At 45.1% G+C, this 12,831-nt stretch overlaps 1 protein-coding gene across 2 annotated transcripts in view; it reads left to right on the top strand.

Annotated features, from left to right (window-relative positions):
• Positions 1 to 12,831, top strand: part of Scn8a (sodium voltage-gated channel alpha subunit 8) — a 177,063-nt gene that overhangs the window by 53,330 nt on the left and 110,902 nt on the right. Inside the window, exon 2 of one of the 2 annotated variants that reach the window (XM_075960706.1) lies at positions 9,142 to 9,467. In XM_075960706.1, the coding sequence (XP_075816821.1) occupies positions 9,192 to 9,467 (276 nt within the window). In that variant the 5' untranslated portion in view covers positions 9,142 to 9,191. Of the gene's footprint in view, positions 1 to 9,139; positions 9,468 to 12,831 lie in introns of both variants that reach the window. The other variant, XM_075960707.1, reaches the window with a different exon arrangement.

Consider the following 12,831-nt stretch of genomic DNA (forward strand, 5'->3'; position numbering starts at 1 on the left):
CACTCACCTGTGTTGCATGGCATGATGTCACTGCAGCCTTAGTTCTGAGCGCCACACTTCACTGCATGCGCTGTCATGCTATGCAGCACCAATGGAGGGCTCCTGAAATGCCTACGCTCAGATTCAAGACCGTGTTAGAAGCTGCAGGGCTTTCTGTGTGTGCGGCTCTCTGCTCGCACATGGCTGTAGTGATTTTCACAGAAAATAGTTCTAATAGTTTCCTCTGGCTTTCTTCAGCCGTAGCAAGACAGTGTCCCATTAGATTGTATTGTGTTATGCAAGCACCTCTTTCCTGGTAATATATAAACTGGCTTTCATCATCAATAAACAGTAGATATATGCACACCACTGTATCATTTCTTTACGATTTAATAATGAAAGTTTAATTGATTGATATGCCTATTTTATCTACCTGTACCTGGGGTCCCATAAAAAATTTCTTAAGAAAAAAACCTCATGAGTAGAAAAAGTTTAAAAACTTTCTCAAAGTTTTTAAGGTCATCATTCCCTTCTTAAAGCCTTCAGTACCTGCTTGCTTTCAGGATAAAATAGGATTGGCTTCTTGTGCTTGAAGGACTCTGCCTTCCTGGAGTGTCAGGGGCTTCACTAACTGGGGCTCCAATTCTACACTGCAGTGTCGCAGTACACTGTGGCTTGACCCCCCTGCTCTGTGCTCTGCAGAGCCCTGCCTGTCCTCTTGCTGTGTCCCATGCCAGCAGCCTGTCCTTCAACTTCAGCAGATGCTGCCTTTTCCAGGAAGCTTCCCCTGGTCCTCCCTGGGTGTTCTGCTTCTGCACATCAGTAAGCCTGTTTTACTCATTTCAGGGTTTAGTATGCTGTGATTTGCTATTTATCCCATCTTTTATCACAGATTATCAGGTCTCAGGGCAGTAGTGAACAATCTTGTTCATCAGAGTGTAGCTCTAGGATGTTAGACTTTTATAGTATTTACTCTTTGTTTCTTCACTTGTGGTGAAGCACACGTTAGCATTTCTCTTATTTTTAAGGTTGCAGAGTATTTCATTGTATGTACACCACATTTTATCTAATTCATGGTCATTTGGGCTACTTGGCAATTGTGAATAATAAACACTGCTGGGAATATCTTTTCAAGTTACTACTCAGTTCTTTTGGGCATATGCTAAACAGTGGAATTGGTAGTCTATAGTAATATAAGATAACATGGGAATTCTGGTCTTAACTTGGGGGAACCTGCCATGCTCTACCGTAACAGCAGTCCAGCTTTATGCCGCAGTCATGGTCGTGCCAGATTTTAAGTTTATTTCTTTTGTGTGTGTGGGAGGGGGAGAACAAATGTTTGATGGATGATGTGTGTGTGTGTATGTATGTATGTATAGAGCAAGCATAGGTGTACCACGGCATGGGTTTGGGTGTCAGATGGCCACTTTGGGGAGTCAGTCTTTTCTGCTAGCTTATGGGTTTGTGGATCAGAGTCAGGTGGTGAGATATAGACGGACTTTTATGTCCTGTCAGCCAGTTCCCAAATAACCACACAGAGACTCATTATTAATTATAAATGCTCGGCCAATAGCTCAGGCATGTTACTAGCTAACTCTTGCGTTTTAAATTAACCAATATTACTTATCTGCACTCTGTCACATGGCTCGGTATCTTTTCTTAGCACAGCACTTGCTTCCTCTGCATCTCCTCATGACTCCTGAGACTCCTCTTTTTCTTCTTCAGACCCCTCTTCTTCTTCAAGCTCTTTTTATCTGCAAGTCCTGCCTAACCTCTACCCCCCTCCAGCCATTTGCCAGTCAGCATCTTTATTCAACCAATTACGCAATGACATTTATTCACATAGTATAAAGAAATATTCCACAGTGAAGCCTGTGTCTCCTTTCTCAGGAGTCTTTTTTTTAGTTTCTTGATACCCTCACGAACCCATAGCTCTTTGGCTCCCGTTGCTTGCTGTATTGCTGCGTTAGCCATCCTGCCAGTCATCTCCTTCAGGTGTGTGTGTATAAACATGTCCTGCTCTGCAGATTGCATTCTTTGCATCCTTTTATTATACTTTAATGTAAAGCACAAGGTGTGTGTGCAGGTACATATGTAATCTGTGGTATGAAGGCCATATGTGTGTGCAGGTACATATGTAATCTGTGGTATGAAGGCCCGAGGCTGATGGCTAAGTCTCTCTGTTACTCCTCACCTTACTCATGGAGATGGGATCTCTTGCTGACCCAGAGTTCCTTATGGCTAGTCTACCCACTTGGCTTGCTCTGGGGAGTCTTTATCACCGCTTTCCTAACACTGGATTTAAAAGGCAGACGTCCATGCCCGCCTGGCATTTGTGTGAGTGCTGGAAATCTGAACTCTGGTCCTCTGGACCTCATGTCTCACAAATAACCCCCTGGCCATGTTTTCTACTGTTTCATAGTTTTATTTTGTTTATTTAGATGTTTATTCAATTTTGAGTTAATATTGCATGTGTTAGAAAGTGAAGCCTTACTTCATCTTTTGCATTTGTCTGTGTGTGGCATGCATTCATGTGTGTTTCCTACCTTGTACTGATAAAGCTGTTCTTGTTCCATTGAATGTCTTGGCATCCTTTACTGCATATATGAGCCTTTCCTTCTAGATTCTACCCATTGAGCTATATGGTTGCTCTTAGGTCAATAGCAAACTTTTGATGACTCCACATTTGTAATTAATTTAAATACCAGGAATGTGAGTCATCAGACTATGTTCTCATTCTGGTCTGAGACAAGTTTGGTTTTATTTCTGTTTTGCAATGCCAGGGACTTAACCACTGTTCTCACATGTTCTACTGCAGAGCCACACAGGTCAGATGTGTTGTGTTGTGTGTTCCTGTAACTACATGCAACCTCTGTTGCTGATTGTTTCTTTATTTTTGAAACAAGATCTTGCTATGCAACCTAGATTAACCTTGAACTCACTGTGTAGCTTAGGCTAGTCTTATTTAAAAAATATTTTTATTAATTCTTTGAGAAGTTCATGCATATATACAATGTGTTTTGATCCTATTCTTCCCTTTCTTCCCTAACTCCTCCCACATTTACCCCCACCTCCTAAACCTTCCAACTTTGTGTTCAGGCTGGTCTTGATCTCATCCTCCTGCCTCAGCCTCTGAATGTTGATGTTAGGGTGTGCCAGACTACATCTGGCTCCCTGGTAAGCTTGGTGCTGCTCCCAGCTTCTTTCTTACAAGTCTCTGCTCAGAGCCCCTGAAATGGCTGCTCCCTAGCCAGCTTCCTTCCAGTTCACCCTGTTCTAACCTCTCTTCAGCCATTTTCTTTGTCTTTTACCCTTGGCACCACTCCCAACTCCACGGATTTCTGTCAGATTTCAGAGAGCATTTTAAGACCTTAGTTCTCTTGAATGAGCAAGAGAAGAGAGCCCTAACCATCTATTGCCCCCAAGTTACTGAGTCTAGTTCAGTCTTTTGAAATTCTCAGAACTGAGAGCCACTGTCATTGTTCCTTCATTATCTGGGCAGGTGGGGACACTGCAGGAAGACAGCTGAGCAGGAGGAGCAGGGGCAGTGACAAAGAGAAGTGGTTCTACGGACATAACAGTCCAGCTGATCTTGGAGCAGCATGCTCAGACACAGTGAGGTCTGAAGATGGCTTTGACCCTCCCCAAACAGGATCAGCATCTGAGCCTCAGCATGCTAGGCAAGTGGTCTAAGCTGGCTTTCTCTGACTCCTGCTGCTGACCTGATGGTAACAGTTGGTCAGCATTTACTGTTACATGGGATATGTATGGTGATAGTGCACACGGATGGAGAGACCACTATCTTCTAGGTACGCGATTTATTGTAAAGAGGGAAAAGCACTTTCATTTCCCAGAGGCAGTTAGTGGTACACCAGGGCTTAACTACCATGGCAACAAGAATGACTGGGGAATGACAACAGTTGTACAGAAAGTTATGCACTTGTGATTCAATACTGGATCTGTACATTTAGCAAGATTGGTGAGGCCGCAAGGAACAACCGTGTATGTTCTGTCTTTATAGGTTTTGGTAAATTTAAAGTTTTGATATGGAAGTGAATATATTTTATGGTAGCAAATGACAGATCCTTTATACACATGATTTTCAATGCATTCACAACTTGCCTAACTTTTCTTTGATATAAAAAATTCTGCCTACTGAGTTTATCTGTAACTTTTTTCAAGTTGTCAAAAGAGGTTTTTAAAGCTGCATGTAAGTGGGTTTGTACAGTTCAAACTCCCATTGTTTAAGGGTCAACTTATTTTAGAGACTGCTTGCTCTCCAGTGTGCTAACTGGCGGTTAGACAGTTCAGGCTCTCATTTAGTTTTCAGATCAGGAATGTTGCATTGCATGACCTCTGAGTTCACTCTAAACCCCGGAAGTCTGTTTACTTTTTACTCTGAAGAAGGAGGGGTTTATTTGATGACTAGAACTTAGGTCCAAGAAGAAAAACAGACTTCAAGGTTAGATTTAGAAAGTACACAATATAGTGTATATAGTCAGTAATATGTGTCTATAGGAGTCACAATATAGTGTATATAGTCAGTAATATGTATATGTAGGAGTCATGATATAGTGTATATAGCAGTCAATAATACATGATATAGGAGTCAATAAAAGTGACAATAACCAGACATTGATTTAGTGATGCTGGGTCAGCTGATTGTTGACACAGGGGGGAAAAAAAATCTTTTCTCCACACTGTATGCAACGTCTAGTTCCCAGTGATTTGCAGGTTTGAATGAGAAGGGTAGAACAATAAAACTCCTAAAAGAAAACCTAGTAGAATACCTGTATGACCATAGGCAAACACCTGTTTGACCATGGGTGGATGGAAAACATAGGAGAAGACCTGTATGACCATGGGCGGATGGAAAACATAGAACACCTGTATGACCATGGATGGATGGAAAACATAGAACACCTGTATGACCGTGGGCGGATGGAAAATATAGAACACCTGTATGACCATGGGCGGATGGAAAATATAGAACACCTGTATGACCATGGGCGGATGAAAAACACCTTCTACTCACAGCAGCCATGAGGTAGCATGAGCTCAAGGGCTCATCAGTGGGTTAGTAAGCACGCAGCTTGCTATGTAGCTGTATAGCGAAATCACATGCACACACACACACACGCACATGCTCATGCTCGCACACACGCACTCAGATACACACACTTAATGAAGTGCTGATACATACTGCTGTGTGACTTTACCTTGAAACTTTTATACTAAGTGAAAGAGGGAGGTCAGACTCAAATGGCTGCACACTGTGTGCTTCCATCTTATAGGAAATGCCAGAAAAGATACATTGGTAGGGACGGAATGCACTTTTGGTATGGGGGAACTGGGGTGGGGTTGGAGAGAAACTACGCTGGGCGAGGGTAAGGGCAGCACTGAATTTGCCCCGATGGAAAGACTTGGTGTGCAGTAGTGGAGGCTGCAGATACGCTGTTTGCAGGGGAGTCGTTTGCTTTAAGATAGTCTGTTTCAAGTTACCTAAATTTTACTTCAGTGAATAAATCTTAAAACTGAGGTGCCACTGATCGAGAAGACTGTTGTTCTGAGTTTTGGCAGAAATGTGGGGCCACTAGAACCCTCACCCTGTGACGCTTTATACATGATCTCCAACTCAGCACTGTTCCTTAGCTAAATGCTGCAAAGAATCACACTGTATTTGACTACTGAAAGATGGGGGTAAAGGGTAAAGGGGGTAGCTTCTTTCCACAGCAGCGTCACATAGCCCAAAGTGTCAGAGCAGGGTGAATAAATTGTGGCGCAGTCACAGATGGAATACTACACAGCAATAAAATGAATACCACAGTAAGGTAAATTTTACAGAATTGGGGTTGGGATGAAGCCAAACCTCATAGGATGGAATCTAAGCAGCAGCAGAACTAATCCATGGAGGTGATTACTGATGAAGGAACACAGAGAGCAGACTGGCGTCACAGACGGAACGACATATGGACGGACGGAACTGGGCACTGTGGAGTCATACACCTTACTCTGTTACTTTACAAAGTAGAAGACAAGCAGTAGTCACCAGAGAGATGTCTGGAAGGCAGGAGAAGGGGCTGTCTGAGAAACAGGAAGTTGTCAGAGGCCCGGAGTGGTGGTGACATGTGAGAAGACTACTTCTGTGGGGCCTGAGTGGGTGATACTTGCCAGTGGAAGCTGTTCAGGAAGGAATGGTCAGGCTGTAGTGCTGGCTATGGCCAGTGTGGTCCCATGCTGGATGAGCGGAAAAGGGTAGTCCCTGTGCTAGGGGAGGAGCCCATGGCTAAAGTGTGGGACTGTTCTAGGCATAGTGAGGACAAGGTACGAAGTTGGAGTCACTTGAGTACGAAGGGGTTGAGGGAAAGAGGGTAACAGATTTCGGAAGACAGCCATAGAGAAGAAAGTATGTGCGAAGGAGGGAGACCACTGCCTTGGCATAGTGAGTGTCACCAAGGCAGAGGTAGGTAAAACAAGCAGAGGATTCAGAAACACAGAGAAGAGCTAGGAAGGAAAGGGGAAGGCTGGAAATGTGCTGGGGAGCAGGGCTAACTGGGGGCGGGCCATGACCCTGGAGATAATGGGCAGAAGACAGCAAGGCAGCATCCTAGCCTGGGCTGGGTGATGAGCTGAGCGGATTGTGGGCGAGTGTGGAAGGTGGAGCCTGCAGTTCCAGACACTCAGTCTTACTGCAGGTCCCAGGCATGACCTGTCTAGTCTGTGAGTGGCCATAGGTGTTTGGAGTCCTGACTCGCTCTCTAGCAGCGTGGCTTTGGGATGCCATGGTAGTTCTCTAAGCCTCTGTTTCTTTGTCATTAAATGATGATGATCCTTGTGTTCTGGAGGTGACACTGGTACTTGAAAGGCAGCTGAGAGGTGAGCAAAGTTCCCAAAGGAGGTGCTGTGGAGGCTGAAGGTGGGTGCACAGAGGCTAGAGTCTTGAGGTTGGGGCAGGAGGAAGGGGATTTACTGGACTTGTTCAGGGTATGGAAGGAATTAGGGAAAAAGAAGTAGGCTGGGGGAAAACTGTAATTGAAGTCTCAGATCATAAAATCATATTATCTTTGTGTGATTTGCTTAATGAGCCAGGCTGTTCCTGCTGGGACTAGTGGTGGAGAGGACAGAATGGAATGGCTAACTTAAAAAAAAACATAGATTTACTTATTTATTTATTTTGTAGTAAAGAAATAAGAGTTTGGATATTAGCGTCTGGTTGAGGTCTTCATTTTTTTTTTGCATTTATTTATTTAGAGAAGCTTACATGATGTGCGTAGAAGGCAACTTGTAGGAGTTGGTTTTCTCCTTCTGTCATGTCGATCCCAGGGATAGAACTCCAGTCTTGAGACTTGGCAGCAAGTACCCTTACCTGCTGAGCCTGTGACCTGAGCAAGTTGTCCAGTCTCTTAGAACTTTACATTTCTGAAATCATCTACACAATAGATGGAGGAGTCCTACCATGTCTTGTATCTCTAAAGTCCTATACTTACCAGAATGATTCCTCTGGTTCCTCCCCTTGCCTGAACCTGTGAGTTTGGGTGCAGTGTGGGAAGCTACCTGGTCTGTGTGGGGCCACTGTACAGTTCTGGCTGCAGAACCCTGTGCTGTAAACAGAGCCTGGTCACGGACACTTAGCTCCATGCTGTGGCACAGCGGTCACCAGGAAAACAGTCTGTGCAGGTGGAATTGTGAATGGAGCCCTTGGGGACCATGCTCCACATCAGTGAGACTTTGCACCCATTGGCTTGAGCAGGCCCAGCTTACAAATAGCCGTGAAGTGAACCCTGAGGACTGAGTAGGAGCAGAAGCAGCAGTGTTTCGTCTTTCAAAACTACTTCCTGGGTACTTGGGTTACACTAAATAAATAATCTTAAAAGGTGCGTGGGGTGCAAGAGACAGAGCCTTAAGAAGTCTATTTCCTGGGCCGCCCTATGCTGCCAAGACAGAAAGAAGGAAGCGCACTTTGAGCACCAGGTGAACTGCCAATGGTGTCCGTCCATTCTTGCCAAGTGCTGAGCCATTGCTCCCGGCTTCCTGATTCCTGTTCCCAGGCTTGGGTTAGAAGTAACTAGAGTTCTGCATACAGGAGTGAAATGGCTTTTCACGTACTGGCTGAGAAGTCCCTGATGCCTGTGTGACCTTGCTGCAGTTGCTCTTTCTAGATGGAATGTTCTCTGCTCTGTCCTTGCCTTCTGAGTCTTTCAAGGTTCCAGCCTCCCGGGTCTGCAGTACTACGTGGCTGGCACATGGGGAACCTGGTTCATTCCCTCAGTCTTTCTCATTGCTAAGTAGGGGGCTTTGGGGGTGATGGCAGCCCTGTCCACTGAAAAACATCTTCTGTTTGTCCCTGGCAGGTGCTTGATCCTACAAAAATATACTACTGGCCTTTTATACTGGAAAGATTTTTACAACTCAGTACATTGCAGCCTTGAGATGGAAGGATGGATGCAAACGAGAGCTTTTATCAGTATTTTGTGTTCGCAGAAGTTTGAGTTAGTTTTGTTTTCAGAAAGTACAGTTTTTGAGAGCTTGTTTCAAGGTTCTAGCAGGGGAGTGCAGCTACTTGTGTACCCTCTATTCGGGAAAGGTTGTCCTCTGGGAGGGACATACATGGAGCGGTGAGGGAGGAAGGGGACACCCGCCTAGCCAGCCAGATAAGCCAAATCAACCCTGGCGATCAATGGGGTGACAGATGTCGCGGCCAGGTCGCCCTCACATCCCAGAAAGTACAGTTTTTGAAAAGAGGGACAGTTTATCCTTTTCTTGCCCTTAAAGGAAAATGGTCTCATTTAGAGCCCAAATCCAGAGGGAAGATGACTTGAGCGTGCAGATGCGGGCCCTAGGGAGCATCATCTGTCCCTCTTTAGCCAGAGCAGGGTGCCTGGGGCTGTGAAGCACATCTCTCTTATGTGTGTGGTTCTGAACAGTGAGTTGGATTTAGTAAATATAATATATGCTAGCAGTTCGAAAGACCCCCCTCTTTCCATCTCCCTAGCTGATCGCTCCCCCAAGCCATTCTCACCATAGATTTTTTTTAGATAAAAAAGAGCCATGTCATGGTGGAAACTGTTGCAAAGGTTTGGCGTGGAGGTGAGAGTGCTGCTTCAGTCTGGCCTCTCTCGGAGCAGGGGTTGACTCATGCTGCTGTGTTGCTGTCTTCCAGAGCTGGCCTGTCCTGGACTCAGCATAACTAGAAGCTGCTGCAGGATGAGAAGATGGCAGCGCGGCTGCTCGCACCACCAGGCCCTGACAGTTTCAAGCCTTTCACCCCTGAGTCGCTGGCAAACATCGAGAGGCGCATTGCTGAAAGCAAGCTCAAGAAGCCCCCAAAGGCGGATGGCAGTCATCGGGAAGATGACGAAGACAGCAAGCCCAAGCCGAACAGCGACTTGGAAGCAGGGAAGAGTTTGCCTTTCATCTACGGGGACATCCCCCAAGGCCTGGTTGCGGTTCCCCTGGAGGACTTTGACCCATACTATTTGACGCAGAAAGTGAGTTGGAGGAGGCCCAGCTGCAGAGGCCCCTTCCCTGCAGGCGTGGGAGAGGGACAAGGAACCCTGTCTTTGCCAGAGTGGGGAGACATGGCTAGCCTTTGCTACTGCCTGGGATCGGCTTTCCCATTTTGTTGTTGCTGGGGGCCATTTTTGGGTCTTTCCATGGGCCAACTCTGTTAATAAGACTTCTAGTTTTGCTTCTAGGCCAGATTAGGAAAAATTGAAAATTTAAAAAAAAAAAATAGGAGGGCTGGGATGTAGCTCCCTGGCAGAGCACTTTCTAGATGTGTGGAGCCCCTGGTACTTCCCTGGAAGGGAAGAAGAAAGGAGAGGGGGGAAGTGTGAATGCAGATAAATCTCCCTGACCCACACATTTGAGAGTCTGTCTTAGTATAGTAGATATTTTTCACACAGTGGTAGCAGGCTGTCGCTGTAGTGGGGATCATGGCTGTGCTCTCTGTGCAGCCTCCGTTATGGGACAAACAGTGAAGCACACTTTGGTCTTGTCATACTCTTGTCAGGGTGAATCTTCGTTCCCCAGTCGAAGACAAGAGGAGAATCAGGCCTCCTGGGTTGATTCACCACTGGCCATGTAATTAACTGCTAGATTCTGAGGCCTGACCTCCATTGTAGGAGACCACCTAATTCAACAGATGTCATTTAAATAAGTGCTATTGGGTTTTCCAGGTAATGGGTAGGGTGATGGTTTTGTGGAGTTGTGTAGATGTGAATAGAAAAATCAGGTACACTATTTTTGTTAACACAACTGCCCTTTTAAACTGCTAACTAACTGTTTTTAGTATGTTTTAAAAGAAATGTTAACTTCCTTGTCTTGTTAATGGGACACAGTTAAGAGATCGATCCTTACTAGGATCACTGAGAGGGTGGGAGGAGAGAATGGATTCCTGTGAGTTGTCCTCTGGTCACCTGAGTGCCCTGGTGTGCATACCCTCTCAGCAGTGAACATGCACACACACTGCATAACTATATAAATGAGTTTTAAAAGACATCCTTAACTCGGGATGGATGGCAAAAGCAGTCAAGATGCCCTCTGGAAAGCATAGCCAGGCACATCTGTTCTAGCTCACAGCAGCTGCAGTGGGAGGGGTGGTCCTAGGTCTTCCAGGTCTGAAGAATAAAGCCTGAGGTGACACGGAGGACAGAAGACTGGAGAGAGACCTTGACTCCACCACATCTCACAGCATTCATTCTTTATAGTCTTCTTTGCTGGTATAAATATTGTCCAAACTACTACAAATAATCAGAAGGGAAAAATAAAGAAAAACAAACCTTACAAAATAATTCGTGATTCTTAGCAAGTCCCTTTATTTCTCAGGGCCTAAATTATTTATTTTTCCATCTTATATGCAAATTCCATTTTATTTTCTTACCTGTGATTTTGTTTTCCTTTGTATACCTTTTCCCTGGGCCCTGCCCTACTGGCATTCTCTCTCTGTGTCCAGTGCCTGGGTCACGGGTGGGACTCTACAGAGAATAAATCAGTTGTTGCCAGTGGAGCTCCATAGGACTGGCTTGTTGGGACAGAAAGTGTGACTTCAAGGACTAGGGTTACGGCTTGTCGCACACATGTGAGACCCTGAGTTCAGATCCCTCACACCCACGCACAGAGCCTGAAGCCTGGCAGTGAAGCATGTCCCTGGAGATGTAGAGGCGTGTAGACCCCGAAACTCACTAGGCAGGCTGCCTAGCCAAGCTGATGAGCCCCAGGTTCAGTAAGAGATTTTTGTCTCAAAAATAAGGTGGAGGGCAATTAAGGAAGACACTTGCCATCGACCCCTGGCCACCAAAGGCCTACATACATATAACCAGCATACATGAAACAAGTACACACACACACTGCACATGAAATAGAGGAAAGTTTAGCTTCAGCCTTTGACCTGTCATAAGAGCAAGTATTTCCTGAGAAGAATAATTTTTAATTATACTTTTGGTGGTCTTTAAATGTTACCATTAAGAAAAGTCTATAAAACATATATAGCCATTATAGCCATTGGCTAACGGCTACTATAAAGCAAACAAATTATGTCAAGAAAGCATTGCTAGCAGTTCAGACATGTTTGTTGTACATTAATCTTTTTTACCTACCTACCTACCTATTATCCATCTATCTATGTATCACCTACCTACCTATCTACTTCAGACAGGGTCTTTTTTTTTTTTTCCAAGTTAATTTTTTTTTATTTTTTTTTAATTTATTTATTTATTAAAGATTTCTGTCTCTTCCCCGCCACCGCCTCCCATTTCCCTCCCCCTCCCCCAATTAAATCTCCCCCCAGCCCGAAAAGCAATCAGGGTTCCCTGGCCTGTGGGAAGTCCAAGGAACCCCCACCTCCATCCAGGTCTAGTAAGTTGAGCATCCAAACTGCCTAGGGTCTTATGTAGCCCAATCTGGCCTTGAATTCACCATGTAACCATATGAATTCCTAACCCTCCTTCTTCCACCTCCTGAGTCCTGGGTTTATAGGCTTCACCAGCACACATATGTTATAAGGTGTTGATGCCTGAACCCAGGGCTCTGAGCATGGTAGGCACATACCCTCTAACTTGGCTGTATCCATAGCCATTGCCCTTCTAAATGAGGAATTTTCCATTTGATTAAAAATAACATGTTCTCTCAGCTTACGTGCGAGTTCTTGTTACGTTACTGTTTCTGGTCCTGCTTCCTAACCAAGGCCTTGCATGGGTTAAGTCAGCTTCTCCTACAGGCAGCACTCTGGGATTTAACCCACAAATCAAAAACTCATAGGGGAGGAAGTGACGTAAAATGTTCCTTTCTGTTTGTTTTTCAGGAACTGTTGTAAATAATTCCTAGAAAATAAGCTCTCCTTCCTCTGGTAAAGGAGTGTTTCATCCTCAAGCCCCGGTTTCTAGTTGTCCTGTCATTGAAGGAACCACAGGGACCTTGTTTCTCCTTTCCTTTCCTCTTTTTTTCATGGGTCACAGAAAACGGGTTCTCTTTTTTAAAACCTGTGGTTTCATCCATTGTATATGGCTTGTGCTCCAGGAAACTCAGGACCCTGGAAGCTGTGCACCACACTGTGCAGGCACCGTTCTGCAGGGTGCCTCCTGCCCTCGCTCTCTGGCCTTATTTTTCAGCTATTTGATATGAATAAGTACATTTAAGGAGCAAATACATATCTTGACTAATCTCACTTTAAAAAATAGGTCATATATTTATTTACTGACCGAAAGTTGAGTGGTGTTTGGTAAAATGTCTGCCTTATGCCCGTGCTTCTCTTGCACTGCTTGGCCCCCTGCAGTGTTAATGGTTGCTGGGCTCTTCTGTGCTTTCTCTATACCTGTGCGAGCCACAGCAGGTGCGTGTGAAGAACCGACCTCA

The sequence above is a fragment of the Microtus pennsylvanicus genome, chromosome 2, assembly GCF_037038515.1.
Source record: "Microtus pennsylvanicus isolate mMicPen1 chromosome 2, mMicPen1.hap1, whole genome shotgun sequence".
NCBI lineage: Eukaryota > Metazoa > Chordata > Mammalia > Rodentia > Cricetidae > Microtus > Microtus pennsylvanicus.